Source organism: Ruditapes philippinarum, unplaced genomic scaffold (assembly GCF_026571515.1).
Source record: "Ruditapes philippinarum isolate M1 unplaced genomic scaffold, ASM2657151v2 ctg2449_1_1_1_1, whole genome shotgun sequence".
Taxonomy (NCBI): domain Eukaryota; kingdom Metazoa; phylum Mollusca; class Bivalvia; order Venerida; family Veneridae; genus Ruditapes; species Ruditapes philippinarum.
The window spans coordinates 34226-50676 of NW_026852463.1; the positions used below are offsets into that span (position 1 = coordinate 34226).

Here is a 16451-nt window from a genome sequence, read left to right on the forward strand (position 1 = left end):
TAACAACACCATGCATATATGGTACCTTCTCTGAAAAATCACGTAATTCTTTATTTCTTTCCAACCTAAACTTTAATCTATCTTTGTCATATTGTCCCATATAGTTAACAAGAGGTGTCTCAGAGTCTGCTACATGAGGCATCAAATTCTCTTTCACAGTAACACGTGGTGTCCAATGTTTCTCCTGAACAAACCCAAAATACCACAAAGTATGACAAAATTATTACTTTCACAAAACATTTTATTCAGATTCATCATTTTCAAAGTTTTACATTATATTAACAAATAATATCAGAAAAATTGTTGACATTTTTTATAATTTAATAAAATTTGACAAAATAAGGTAACAGGGTCTGGCAATAAAACACTTAGGCAAAGCATCAATGAGTACAAAAATGATGTGATAGTTTTACATGTAATGTTTTGATTCGTTCATACAGTCCTAGTACCTGTTCATGAACTTGTTCTTCCATATCCTTTTTTCTTTGTGCCCTCATTTTATTCTTTGTTTCTGTTTCATACAATCCAAGCGAATTAACTATCGGGGTTTCTTCTCTCGCAATGGTTGGAGCAGTGTTTACATAGGTTCTTCTGTGAGTATCTTCTGCTTTTACCTAATGGCATTTGCGTTAACGATATATTACAGAACTATAATACTACTATTGTACCTGCGGACAAAGCACCTTTCAAAAAAATCTATTTTCTTTGTGTAGTAATCAATATTTCATTCATGTCTACTTAAAAAAATACATATTTCTGATGACTGTGAGCATGCACTTAACAGTATAAAATTCATGTTAAAGCTTTTATGTCAAGCGTATATCATTTCATATACCTGGTCCATATGATGACGGAAATCCTTCCTCCTGTCGTCTTTTAGCTTTTTTCTGTAATCTTCATATCTTCCAAGAACGTTGATCATAGGATTGAAATATTCATATCTACTTTGCAAAGGTTCAGCAGGTGCACTAGGTGGGGTCAAGTCAAGACCCATCTTTTGTTAAATGTGTTAAAACGAGAATGTATCACAATCTTTTTAAATATGATGTATGTAAATATAGACGCAACACATAGAGTTCAAAAATAATAAACAACAACAACAAAATAAAACGTCAACAAAATGAATAAGTAGTGAAGAATATGCTTAACAAATAAGTTCAACAATTATCATTTTAATTTAATTGAATGACAAAACAACATTTTTTAAATGGATCGATAGCTTGATTTATATGACTAATTTTTAAACATGTAACAATTTCACCAAAGAGATTTTCAAAAATACATCTATGTTATTTGTATAAAAATGAATGCAATATATATGTTTTAAAAACATCATAACTTTCTATATGCATGCTAAAATATATTTAAGCTTTACAATACATTATTGTTACTTTAGCAGAAAAACAAAATATTAGCATTATTTTAATGGGTTATTCCAGCATAGACAAAACAATCAAAAACTAAAATAAACATTGTTACAATTTACATTTGGTTTAACTTAATAAAATATATTTACACCAATTACCTTTTGTTATTTCTAAGTAACTAAATCGAATAATACATGGTCAGATGAGATGCTTAAAATAATGTGCTGATAGCTGCATGCTTTCATAGCTAATAGCTAAAACAAAAACAAAGTTAAAATCGTAAGTTAATTTAAGAACTATGCTAAGTTATGCTCTAACTTGATGCCAGGCCCTGTTACCTCTCGCCTCTTCCTCATTGTATCATTGTAATCTCTTTTTCTTTCCTCATCATACATTTGTCGTACATTATCATATTCCCCGTTTCTTACTAATAAACCATCTTGGCCTTCAGGCTCAGGCCAATTACGCCTAGTTGGAGCTTTTATCTAATAGAATGTTACAAAATATTAAAACTTAAAAGTTTAAGAAATTCTCTGTAAAAATATTTTTTCATAATGACACTTTATCATTTTGAATACCAAGACGCAATGCATAAAATAAATTCTTACAAATTCCGCATTAACAGGTAATTTTTTTTAAAGAAATAAATCAATGATATATCTTTCCTTACTTGTAAACATACTCTTAAAATAAATGTTTAACATGAATGCATAAGTTCTCCTAATATGAACATTTTAAAGTCTTGAAGAAAAAAGAAAGCATCTCATTGACAAAACAACATAAATGACAATATAACCAAAGCAATATTACATAAATAATCATACAAAAATATACCAGGTTAAAAAAATAATAAGCACCTTGCCTCTAATTAAGGTATTAATGTATATATATTATTACTATAACTGATGATCTGCGTCATGCAATGTTAACCTTAACCAACACAAACTGATGAAAAAGGTAGGAAACAGCAACACAAGGGCAGGAAGAAAAAAGATATCTACGTGCAAAAACTGTATAGATGCATATAGATGACTTTAGTTTTGCCCATCAAACAATGTATTAACACAGCAACAGGCTGTACCTGACTTATATATTGATTATAATCTTCCCTTCTTTCTGCACGTAGTTCACGCTTTTTTAACTGTACTTCATCATCTCCTTTTAATTCAAGAACTCCGGTCTCATCAAAATTCCAGTTTCTATTACGCTTCTCTGATTGTTTCTGAAGTACCCATAAAGTAAACATTTCTTTTGGGAACACTCTTTAATAACATTATTTATTACACTTTTGCTAAATATATCTTCAATCTGAAAACAAGACAATCTTATTTCATAAAGCATTAAATATATATGTATAAAATAACAATGTCTGCAAAGAAAACAACACAAAAAGATTGCAAGAAGCATCTCTATTACTACTTTATGAAAACCTGAAAGAAAAACAGATCTAAGATCTATTAAAGATTGAAAGTAAAGACATTCAACCAAGTGTAATGTTAGTAACTCCCCATACATGAAAAGGAAAAATAACTGCTAAGGTAAACAAGTAAACATTATACAATAAAAAATTATTTGGAAAAATATTATAAATTTTGTTAATTTGATATATATGTGCAATAAATTCAAAAAAAAATAAAACACAAACAAACTCTTTGTGTTTTGTTAGTATGGCTGAAAAGGCAAGAGTGACATAGGAAAACCTTTATACAGCTAAGGAAAAACGAACCCTTATCCGTAGAAATAAAAAATTCGCGCAATACGGTGACATGAATTACCGTTTCTCTAAGTTGGTTATATTCCGAATTTCTCTGCTCACGCAGAAATTTTCTCCAAGCTTCATGATGATGTTGCCCTATTGGCAAACCGGAATCGGCATCAGTTGGTATATCTATAGACTTTGAACGGGGAGGTTCTTGCTGTTTGAGAAAAGAAATATATTAGAGTGGTATATGCTAGAAACAACACGTAAATATTTCCTTAATTTTTACTGTTGTTAAAACATAAATAAAGATCTATGTTCCGAAGTTAAGAGTACCAGTATCGAAGGACAAACTTCAATTAAGAACAAAGCCCAGAAAAAATCTAAGACATAAACAGCTGTATAATATTGGAAGGAAACTGAAAACACTGAAATCTTAGCAATTCCTTGGGGTGAAAATGTATTAATATTGATATTTTTAAATATAAATTAAGTTAAAGATATATAAGGACTCAATCAAACCGAGTTTGCAATTTTCATATAATTTTATTGTGGTTATTGTTTCCGAGGGATCATCCTATATCCAGATTTTTTTCACTCACACTTCCGAAAATGTAACATATCTATTACATTAAACTAAAAATTTTACTCATTCATTAAAAGAACAGGATACTACATATATGGCATCAGTTTTTTCTCTCACAATTTGAGGGTTGTAATTTCCAGGCTTCACATCAGTATTGTTTACCTCCTTCATAAACTGATGGTAATCATTTCTTCTCTCGTCGTCTAACATTTTTCTTTTCTCTTCATGCTCCAATTCGTTTCCATAGTAAAATGAAGACTTTGGTTGTGTTGGTTTTTCTGGTTGACTCCTGGAACTTCTAAATGTCTTGTTCCCACCGTATTTCTATATATGTACAATATATAGTAGTAGTTACTAAACATTAATACTAATGTTTTCAAGTTTCCTATTCGTTTGATATTGAACTATCCCAAACAATAGGCACAAATATATAGATGCACATTTCAAAAGGATATAGTCTGAGAACTATTTTGTAACTCAACAACAAAAAGAAAGAAAATAGATCATAACCCATTCCAAAAAAATAAAGAAACACCTCTACATGCTGATTATACAACAGCTTTAATTCAATAGTCTAGTTTGAATAAAATGAATAAGTCTTCAATCACATTGTTTACACATTATTTTTTATGAAACCACTATTGTTACAAATATAAATTTCCATTATCATTATCAAATGAACTTAAATTGTCACTTAACGATAATTTTGTTATACTGGTTAAATATTTGAAATATCACCTTTAACCAACATATCGTCCTTTAATGAATAACGTCAATAATTTTAGTAAAAATATAATTAGTAGTAAGTGCACAATGAGTTTATACAAAATTGTGACAATGATCGGCAGAATAAAATCTAATTTTAAAATCATAACAAGAAAACCCTAACAACATCAAAACAACCCAATCTGACCTTTGTATCTGTATACAAAAGTAGTAACACACACAACACACACACACACACTGTTGTCTACTCAAATGGCTGACAAACATCTGCTTGACAGCATAAATCAAAATTGTGTCCTATCTGAAACGTCTCTAGCAACAACCAACAAAAGAAAAAACCTATGAAAACAGAAAAGGTGCTGTAATGTCAAAATCACCAATGATCCCTAGCAATAGTTGTGCATCAACGTGTTGTACCTTCTGTAAGAAATCATTGTATTCTCTATTTCTCTGATGCTCCATTGCTCTATACATAGGGTCATAATGTTGTTGTCCTATAGGTAAACCTTGTAAACTTGGAGGTGTTGCAACTTTTGTACGAAATGTATGCTGAAAACGTTGTAACACATGATCATTTCAACAATGGTCCTAAGGCTGCTATTGTTCACAAACTTAAATAACCAGTAATCATGAACAAAACAATCTGAATTTAGAGTACTGGTAACAATGATGAATTGACAGGTATATATTACTTCAATAGATTATTATAAAAATAGTTATTTGCTATTGCATTTGAAAAATGATGGTATCTGATGAAAATGAAATGGACAAAAGAATGAAAAACAATGACAAATGACAGAAGTGGGACACAAAATGATAAGGAAGCAATGATGCTATTGTGAAACCCGGTTTTCGTACCTTTCCTAATTTTCCTTTTTCAAGAAGTTCATTATATTCAGCATTTCTTTGTTTTTCAAAAAATGGCCTTTCTTCGTCATATTGCCCAACTGGAAGACTAACTTTGGTAGCTCGAGGTGTAATGCCAGTTTTCTTTAAGGGAGGCAACTATTGGATAGAAATTACTCATACATGATAAGCTTCCTATAGAGAGAAGTAAATTCTAGCAACCATTTTTCAAATGTTTCAGAGAGAAAACCACAAGTATAACAGAAGCACTTCACAGCAGATGAAAAACACACAAAATGTGTTTGAAAAAGGTTTTACTTTTTAATAACTTTTACTTTGACTTTTCATTTATTTTCAGAAAAAGATACACGAGTCTTATATCCGGAAAATATATTGATCACCTTTTGTATCTGTAGTGAGATACAACATGGCTAAATTGTTTGGTTTTACAGAACCTGTTCATGGATGGCAGTGTTTAACACAAATTATCATAAACGACAAATCTCTTTGACAACGACAGGAGATGACAAATTAAGAATCTGCTAACAAATTAAATTGTTAAAGAGAAAATGTTACTGTCTGATATGTCAACCTCCAACAATCTATACCAAAGTAATAACATGTTAGTTAATGTAATTGATATCAAGGTAAATCACGGAAAAAAAGAACTGTCCGATGTACAGTCTGTCTCACAATTTTCAGCTCTAGGTAGTAAAACAATATCCACATAGCAATATAGAATAACACAGTAAAAACACATGCCTCAGTTAATGCCTTGAATGTGACCTACAATAATGACTCTAAAAACATAAAAAATATTAAGATTCATATAAACTGAACTTTGTGCAACCCCTAGCCAACATTTGTATTTTCACAAATAGTTCAAGGAAGTCATAAAGCAAGAGCTATAAGTCCCTATAAGTCCTGGACAGTTACTACAAGTATAACCTGGAGGAAACATTTTAAGTTTCAGAGAAATATTTCAAGCAGTTAAGGAGATTTAGGTAGTTATACATGAATTTCATACAAAGTCTTATATCAAAACCAGTATCACTACAAGTAAAATGGTTTCCTGCGGTGAACATTTTAATGATATAAATATATTTCGGGGGGTAGATAAACGTTTGTATCAGGAATATAGTTGACAATTGAATAAACGATCAATATAGATGAAGCTAGGTCTTGGGAGACTGGTGACCGTTGAAGACTATAAAACAATTATTTCTTTTTAAGAAAATGATTTAATAGGCCTACCATTTTATGAATAATTCCGAGCAAAAAATAAATAAAGTAAACACACAACTTCACGCAAAAAATATCTCTATTTATTATGGCAGATGCCACTACGAATATTTTAATTTTGTAGATTTTCAGTATAAACAATTTATTGTTTGTAAAATTTGAGATAGATATTAAAGAAACATTGATAATTTTCAAACACATCATTCAAGTTTTTCCACCTTAAACGGTAAAATAATTATAGAAAATTATAAATATCACGTAATATTTTTTTATTCTTAATTATGTGTAATTCGGACTAATTCCCTACAGGTAAATCCGTAACGTACCGGCAAACGGTATTTAGCTAGGTTTTCGAAAAGGTCAATTAACCAATCATGTACGGTTTACAGATCACATGCTCCTCCATGCACCGAAACAGGTCAAGTGCTCCTCCATGCCTCAAAAGTTAAACGCGTACCAATACCCTGCGGTCTCCGGACCGCAGACCGCAGGGAATAAGAAGGATCTTCCAATTAATATTTAGGTAGTCTAGCTAAGAATGGAGTTTTAGATCTTAAACATTACATTATATCATTGATATCAATATTTCATATATCAGATTGATTGACTGTAAGTCCAAAATACCCCCATAAAATTTTTGACATGAATTTTGTGTATGAATACATTTTAAACTGTGTACAAAGAACCAATAGTGCAAACTAAAATCAAATAAAAATGTGTAACTATTTCCATAGCCAGAGCAGCTTTTCAAATGAATTATTTGCTTTGTAAAACGTTAAATTTACAAATTTAAAACATTTATCAAAAAAGAAGTAACAATATACCAAAGAAAAAAGTGACAATATACCAAAAAAAAAATAAGTAAAAAAAGCAGACAATGTATAACCAAATATCTTCTTGTGTAAACCAAACAACCATAAAACTATCTGCTACATGACAGTAAACACTTGTACCTTTTCCTTCACACTGTTGTATTCCTTATTTCTTTGTTTGACAAGGAAAGGTCGCATCTCATCATACTGGCCTACAGGTAATGACAGTTTGCTTGGTGTAGCTGGTGGAGACCGGAGGGGAACTGATGAAGCCTTGGGATATGGTGCTGCCATCTGGTGATGCATAGGTTCTTGATTATGATATTCATGGTCACTCCCATATGGTGGATGACCATTGTGTTCTTCGAAACCTTTTGTTTGGGTATGGTTTGGCAATTGCTCATGATTTGATAATCTTCCCTGAATATTTGGCTCTCTTCTTTGGTTTGGCGTGTCCTCTCGAGATAGTACATGACTCATCTGGTCAGATCTGTGCTGTTGCCTTACCCTAACCGGACTTGGTGTTTGACGGACATTTCTAAATGGGCTAGAAGGTGGTTGAAATGTTGAACCACATGTTGTTTTTGGTGCTGAGTTACCATCTCTTGAAAATCTTCTTTGTTCTTCTTCCTTCATAAGGAAAAGAAACGCATAGCTGCAGTAACATTAATACCAAATAACTTAAACCACTGACATTCTTTTTGATTGAGAGATTCCTGAAAGTTTTCATATCTGTAAACATGAAAGGTTAGACAATCATCATAAATAGAGCAAAAAATGCCTGAAATAATGACTTACTTCTATAGAGTATATAGCATCATTGATCCCATCACTTTGTGTAAAAGAAACATGTATCGATGCAGGTGGAAAATGGTAAAAATGCATGTTTAGTGATAAATGAATGAATTCTAATGACCTACATGATCCATATATTAACATGACAAATTAATAGTCACACCTTAATCTTAGGACACCCAGAACGTAAAAATAACAGCAACAAAAATGAATGTGAACAAGCACCAACAAAAGGAATTTCACAGAGGCTTAACCTATGTTTATCTTGTATTTATTGAATTTTCAGAATAACTTTTAAAAACCACTAAACTGCCATAAGAAAACTGTGAGGGTACTGGAGAAACAATTAAAACGGAAAAAGCAAAGCAATTGACAGAAACAGGGTGACCTTAGAAAATGTTTACTAATGAAAGTAACAGTTAAATGATGCCTATTTGCAACTGAGCCAAATTTGTGATAACATATATTTAGAAATTAACAATATAACAAAGTTCCAATCTTGTAGCAAATCTCGTTAAGATCTCCAAAATTGGACCACTACTTAAGATATTTTATAAATCAAACATCAACTTCCATACATCTCAGTGGCAGTTCACATGATGTAAATAAATCATTTTGACAACATGGGCATCAAATGGATTTATGCTAAGCCTAATTTTTCCAGATACCATTTTCATTCACATATTTAATTATACTATTTATTACAACAAAAATGGCTCAATGCTTTATATAATGCCAGAAAAAGATGGATGTATATAATGTTTTGTGGTTTGGAATGTGATTGTTACATGAAGCACTGTTATACTCCTGTGGGATATTGGGTGAAATTACCTTCTTTAAATATTCATTATAATCTTTATTTCTTTGTTTTTCTAACCACTCTTGTTTTTCTCGATGATAACTAACATCAATATTAAGACCTTGTGGGCCATCCACCTGTTTTGGTACTCTGGGTGAGTTTTGCTATGGCAAAGAGAAAAGTAATATCTTTAACAGTTCTCTCACAAAAATAAGACACACACAAATTATTTGGACAAACTTATACTATTTCAAAATACACAATTATTTATCAAAGTAATATACTTGTTTTACATTGAAAACTTTGACATCTAATGAAAAGTTAACCAAATCAATTAAATCATAGTTAAGTACAATTGCATGGCAACAATCTAAGCAACTAGTAGCAACAAAATATTGATAAGAAAAGTACAATCTACATTAGAAGATGACAACCTTCATGATGAATTTATACTGCAAGGCTCTAAAAACTGATCAAGGAATAGTGAGTGAGATATAGTAAATGAAGAAAAGAAAACACCCCATCAATGCTACAAACAATAACTACTAGACAATTGCAATCAATACATCATTAATGTATGGCATATTAGATGATGAAGACAGTTACGGTAATTCTTTAATAATGACAACTGGCGTGGGAAAGCATTTCAACATATCTTTTTACAACCGTACAATATAATTGTTATCAGCATCAACAATCTTATTGAAAGCAGGTAAATGAAAAGAAATCAGATTGTCATTATATGTTGATTACCTGGAATTTGGAATTAAGCTGTATAGATGACACTATATGCAGGATGTGCATAATGAACTAAGCCAAAACGTGAGTCAGTATGAAGCCAAACACTGAAGTTGTATTGCCATTGACTGAATGATTGATGCTTAAAGAAATAAGGTTTCATCGATCAAAATAGGTATTTATCTCAACTTTCTATGGCACTATAAGGTGTACCATTTACTTTTAACATTTAACTATTGAAAAGTCAAAAATTCATAGCATCTAGGATGGAATAGCCCATAGAAGATACAACACTTTTCTTGCTATAGTATAGTTGCCTGGCATGAAGCTATTAAAACAATAAAGGTGTCTATGCAAAATGCAAGCACACAGATAATAAGAATGTAACTCTAATTTCAAGTATGATATTTCTTTTTTTATGAAAGTCAGATACAGAATGCAAAGCTGTTGACAATAATGAATGACAATCCAAAACAACCTTATACCTTGTAAATAATTGCTATAACTTTAGGCATTCAGTGTTTAGCTTCAAAAAAGAGAAATATTTGGCCAAACACACTATATAACGCTTTGCATATAAGTTGGCAAAGTGCTACCTTCTCCAATAATTCATTGTATTCTTTATTTCTTTCTGCTTCAAGGTGAAGACGCATTGGTTCATATTTATACTGTCCAAGAGGTAGGCCCTGTGCATCCTTGTTAGGCTGGTATTGCTGGGTGAGTTAACAGATTAACAGATATAAACACATAAGTGATAAACATAGACCTCACAATCCAGTACAGTGCATAATCAACTTAAGATAGTGTTTTGAAAATATGCATAACTACAAGCTACCATAACCTTTCAGCTTTAAATTAACAAACATCTGTTTCATATAATTAAAAGTGCTTATGGAAAAGTTCAAATGTTTTCACAACATTTTGCCTTAAATAAGACAAGTTAATATATAATTGATGATTAAGATTTTATAATATTAGAGAAGCTATTAAGAAATATTGTCAGTATGAAAGGATACAACTACAACTTATATGTTACAAATAAAAAGGGCAAATCTGATAGATAATCAACATAAAATTATATATGCTTGAAAAATATTTTTATAATAAAAACAAAGTATTCTTATATATATATCTGACTTGTATTTTAAAAGTCATTATGTACAAGATTCAAAATATTTTTTTCACACTGTGCAGTACTGCTTTAATTCTACAATATACAAATTTACTGAAAACATATTTATTTAAGATAAAAACTTAAGAAATTCATTATGTAGTATGTCCATATTTTTAGCAGGAAAGCTGAAATTAAAGAAAGCTATAGAGATTTCTGCCACCAGATGAATAAACTGTCCCTAAATCAAAATGCACAGAAAAAATTAAGTGAACATTTTAATCATTATCAGAATTCATATACTCTGCCAAGTACCTCCTTTGCAATTTCATTCCATTCATTATTTCTCTCCACTTCCAATAGCAATCTCCTAGGCTCATATTTGTATTGTCCTATAGGGAGCCCGATGCTATTTTTTGGTGGCATGAAACGCTGCGTGTAAATACATCCTTACATAAAATAATCTTAACTATACAAATCAAATAAAAAACTAATTTGATATCAGGAAATCCTGAAATTATCAAATTTTTCTAAGATTTTATAACATATTAAATAAAGGTACAGCAGCTAATTAAACATGGCACAAAATATTTTAGTTACAAAACAAACATTCAAAGTTTATAAGCTTGAAATGTTTCACTATATTTATACTAACAAATTCTCTGCTTTGAACTGAAACTGTAAGATAACTAAACTGGAGTTGATACGTTGTTTTATTATCTACCAATTTACCTGTATCATTTTTACGTTTGACAAATGAAACCATATTTGAAACTATACAAGCTAAACTTAATACAATCTACATATTTATTTGGTTGGGGTTTACATCACATAAATACAGTATAGGTCATATAGCAACTTTCTAGCTTTACTGGCAGAGAAAGATCTCAGATGCCCTTCTGTTCATTATTTCAGGCATAAACAGGCACCTGAGTAGCACCATTCCATAAGATTGCTGTCGGGGATTCAAACCCACAGCAGTGAGAGCAAGTGCTTTGAAGACTAAGTAAATTACTTTACTCTTTCAACTTAAATAAATAGTATAACATCAGTAGAAATGTTTGACATACAATAAAACATATACATGCTCCTCTCATGCATAATTGCAATATTACTTGGAAATCTAAAGATTTCCATGGTTGCATTTATCCATGAAAATAAGGAACTTTTTCTTTGCTAGTATCACAGACTAAGATTCACAGAACTGGGAATTAGAAAATTAAAAACTTCACAGAAATTTCTAATTTTCTAAAATCTACTTTACAGTAATTTGATACCAATAAAACAAAGTAATTTAATCTACAACACTTGAAATAAGAAGATAAATTTGTGTGTAAATTACCTTGGATAAAAACTCGGAGTACTCTTTTTCCTGTTTTTTCTTCAGTTCTTTCTGGAATTTTTCGTAGTCATCGGAGCTGTAGAATGGATTTTTCACAATTTCAGCAGGCTTACCACCGTGTTGTTGCTGGAATACTTCTGATTCATGTTTTCTTTTTTCATCCTAATAAATATTTCAAACAATTTAAAAAAATTGTTGTCAACATAGTGCCCTAGTTCAAGCAAATAAACAAGGTATTCAAATTATAAACAAGGTATTCAAATTATAACCAAGGTATTCAAATTTGTACAAAAGAGTAAAATATAAAAACAATTCTTTTATGGATAGATAAAACATTAGTAAACAAGGGGGCCATTGGCTCCAATGCGCTCACCTGAGTACTAAATGCAATTGATATACGAAAGTGAAGTTACCAGGTCTTAAAAATATACAAAACAGGGTTAATTTTTTTGTGTAGGTAAGAAGTTAAAGTTTTACAACAATACATCAAGAACTTTAAAGTTATGATTAAGGTTAAAGTTTGTGGATGGGAACAGTTTTTACAATATACATATAAGGAAAACCTATGACCCTGGGGCGGGGCCAATTTTGACCCTAGGGCTATAATTTGAACAATCTTGGTAGAGTTTCACAACACAATGCTTCATGCCAAATATCTAACCTCTAGCCTTTGTCAATTCAGAGGAGAAGTTTTTAAATTTTTACTATATACATATAAGGAAAATCTATGACCCCCAGGGTGGGGCCAATTTTGACCCCAGGGCTATAATTTGAACAACTTTGGAAGAGGACCTATAGATGATATTATATACCAAATATCTAAGCTCTAAGCCTTGTACCTTCAAACAAAAAGATTTTTAAGTTTTTACTATATACATATAAGGACAACCTATGACCCCCTGGGGCCGGGCCAATTTTGACCCCCAAGGGTTAAATTTGAACAACTTTGGTAGAGGACCTATAGGTGATATACCATACCAAATATCTAAACTCTAGGCCTTGTACCTTCAGACAAGAAGATTTTTAAAGTTTTTACTATATACATAAAAGGAAAACCTATGACCCCCTGGGACGGGGCCAATTTTGACCACAGGACTATAATTTGAACAACTGTGGTAGAGGACCTATAGGTGATATCATATACCAAATATCAAAGCTCTAGGCCTTGTACTTTCAGACAAGAAGTTTTTTTAAGTTTGCATTTTTTAAACTCCTTTTCTAGCCCCGTGACCTACTTATGCAACAAACCGGAACCATTTCAACAACTTTGGCAGGGGACCACCCAAGGATCATTCCTGTAAAGTTTGGTTACTGTGCAGTCATTGTTTTTTGAGGAGATGTTGTTTAAAGAAATTGTTGACGACACACAATGAGGACGATGGGGGATCACAATAGCTCACCATGAGCACGTTGTGCTCAGGTGAGCTAAAAAAGCATACCATACTTATTGTCTAGTTCTTCAGGAAACATTACCACTTTTACCTACTTTGAAATGGTTCAAAGCTGTAAAGGATATAAATTGCTCAACCTGGGGATTTTCATGATGACTGGCAAAGTGTATAGAAAGATCACTAGGTAAAATAAACACTTAAATATCTCATATTTCTATATTCAAAATGATATATTGTAAATTCTTTTAGTTGTCATATAACATCAACTAGAAAGCTCTATGAATACTATCACAATAAAATTCCTAACATAGCATCTAAAACTTTTGAAATAGCAGCATTCAAGGTTAATATTCATATCTTAGCCTCCAAACAATTTGTACAACTCTATAACAGTAAAGAAAAAAAACTTTAACAATTTTGTTTGAACATAAAATACCTTATGAATTAGGTCCTGGACAAAAAGTATGAACTATTTCATAGGGCAATAACTTATGCAAAAGAGTGTTATTGCACTTTTCCTGACTGATACCTATCTATCTATGATTTTTCAAGTTGTTACCTCCAATATTTTTTTGAGTTGACAAACAAATCAAAAGGTTGTAAAGATGGATAGGCTGATTTCAGTATATTCAGTATAACCCTTTTACAAATTTGTTGTGCATGGGGTATAATTAATGAATTAGTTAAATTTAGTATGATGAAACATGCATTTCCTTCATAAACTTATTACAAACTTCAAATATTCATTGAATAAAGCTACTATGAAGCAAGTAAAACTAATTTAATCTTCTGGCTGCATATAACTGTGTATAATGATTGTAATTCATAAAAAACTAGAAATGTGTCCATAGGACACGGATGCCCCCACACGCCACTGTTCTGTCAATCTTATGACTCTAGGTCAAATATTTTTTGGACTACATGTGCCACAAGTTGAAAACTAAAAATCAACAAAGGGCCATAATGCTGTTAAATTTGGTTGCAGCAAAAATTCCTTCCTTTACTACCATCTACACATTAAGGTTGTTAATCCCTGGAAGTTTAAGCAAAATCTGTCATCCGGTTTAAGAGGAGTTGCGTTCACAAAATTTCTACATAGTATATAATGAAAAAATAAAAAAAGGGCCATAATTCTATTAAATTTGGTTGCAGCAAAAATTCCTTTCTTTACTACCATCTACACATTAGGGTTGTTCACCCCTGGAAGTTCAAGCAAAATCTGCCATCCGGTTTAAGAGGAGTTGCATTCACAAAATTTCTACATAGTATACAGTGAAAAAATCAACAAAGGGCCATAATTCTGTTAAATTTGGTTGCAGCAAAAATTCCTTTCTTTACTACCATCTACACATTAGGGTTGTTCACCCCTGGAAGTTCAAGCAAAATCTGCCATCCGGTTTAAGAGGAGTTGCATTCACAAAATTTCTACATAGTATACAGTGAAAAAATCAACAAAGGGCCATAATTCTGTTAAATTTGGTCGCAGCAAAAATTCCTTCCTTTACTACCATCTACACATTAAGGTTGTTCATCCCTGTAAGTTTAAGCAAAATCTGCCATCCGGTTTAAGAGGAGTTGCGTTCACAAGATTTCGGGACTGACGGACGGACGGACAAGTGCAACGCTATATGCTCCCACATTGTGGGGGCATAAAAAAACTAATAAAAAAATGTAATTACACAAATTTGTGTATTTAAGTTTTTATGCAAGACCTAGGTCCATAATGTGCATTTGTTCTATTAGATTATAATTAAAAGTTGATGGAGTGACTATTATACACAGTTATATACATGTATTTCAATTATAGCATCTAATAATCTAATATCATTTATTTAAGCTTTTATCTTTTATTGCTTTTAAATCTGTTTAAATAGTTTCATTTGCATTAAAAGCCATCACCAAGATGAAAACAAATCAAATGTGCACTATTAGTAAGGTACTATCATCAATGGTCTCCAATACAGAGTTTTACAATCTCTAGAAAAATGGCAAGTTGACAGAAAAATTAATAATTATTAAAAAAGAAATAGGATTCATAAATTTTCAAAAAATGTTCATTTTCAAATTCACCAACTATAGTTTAGTGATATATTTTCAACAGATATGCCAAATGAATTCCTGCATAAATTAATCAAGTGATCACTTGAAAGGGTCTATTGAGTGGAGACCATTTTGATAATAATACATAAAAATTGTGAATTCATTCTTGTCTAGACACTTTTAAATTTACATATCAAATATACTTTTTGGCTCCATCATGTCAATGATAAACACTATACTTCCCATAAACTTTCCTGTACACATGTATATGCACTTATACAATGTACATGTACACATTTCAACAGGTATTTTGAAATTAATTTTAATAAAATATAGGTTCACAAATACGTCCAGACAACCCATTTTTATCTAAGAAGCTAAGAATGCATTTCTCATATGTGATCTTAAATAAAACAGGTAAATTTCTATTTTTATCTTTTTACTGTAAAACCAGAGCATTGCATTTACCAAAGTACAAGAATGAGTTCACAATATTTCTAGAGTGAAAGGTTCACCAACCTTCAGCTTAAGAAAATCATTATATTCTTTTTGTCTTTCTTTACTAGCTTCTCTACGTTTTAAACTAACTTCTTCAGAATCTGTATAGAGCTGTTGTTTCATTCTTCTGGGAGATACCTTGTTTTGTTTTGCTGCATTATCCCTTTTACTGGGAGATTGTTTCCTATCAGCATCCAATGACCTTCTTGACCTTGGTCTTTCTGACTGGTCAGGTCTTCCGTATGTTCCATCAAGACCATCCTCACGTCTTCTATAGGATCTGTGAGCATCACTGGAGAAAGGAGGCCCTTGAAAATCTCGTTTTTGCAGTGGGGACTGGGGTTGACGCATGTAATCATCTGCTGGAGCATAGTCAGGCTGACGCTGGTACCCTTGCTCCGGTACTGGAGGTGGTTGATTAGCATACGAGTTGGTTTTGAACGCCTGTGTAAGTTATTA

The 16451-nt window shown here is 31.5% G+C and overlaps 1 protein-coding gene across 34 annotated transcripts in view; it reads right to left on the reverse strand.

Moving 5' to 3' along the window:
• The window catches only part of LOC132713227 (trichohyalin-like), a 56864-nt gene that overhangs the window by 8229 nt on the left and 32184 nt on the right, over positions 1-16451 (reverse strand). For 14 of the 34 annotated variants that reach the window (XM_060695822.1, XM_060695799.1, XM_060695865.1 and 11 more), the window contains 14 exons: positions 16014-16436; positions 12064-12225; positions 10207-10323; positions 8905-9036; positions 7420-7908; positions 5237-5383; positions 4796-4927; positions 3770-3976; positions 3143-3283; positions 2449-2589; positions 1706-1852; positions 836-994; positions 450-614; positions 26-184 (listed from right to left, as the gene is read on the reverse strand). In XM_060695822.1, coding sequence (XP_060551805.1) covers positions 26-184; positions 450-614; positions 836-994; positions 1706-1852; positions 2449-2589; positions 3143-3283; positions 3770-3976; positions 4796-4927; positions 5237-5383; positions 7420-7908; positions 8905-9036; positions 10207-10323; positions 12064-12225; positions 16014-16436 — 2721 coding nt within the window. Of the gene's footprint in view, positions 1-25; positions 185-449; positions 615-835; positions 995-1705; positions 1853-2448; positions 2590-3142; positions 3284-3769; positions 3977-4795; positions 4928-5236; positions 5384-7419; positions 7909-8904; positions 9037-10206; positions 10324-11036; positions 11154-12063; positions 12226-16013; positions 16437-16451 lie in introns of all 34 variants that reach the window. The other 20 variants (XM_060695973.1, XM_060695950.1, XM_060695881.1 and 17 more) reach the window with 17 other exon arrangements.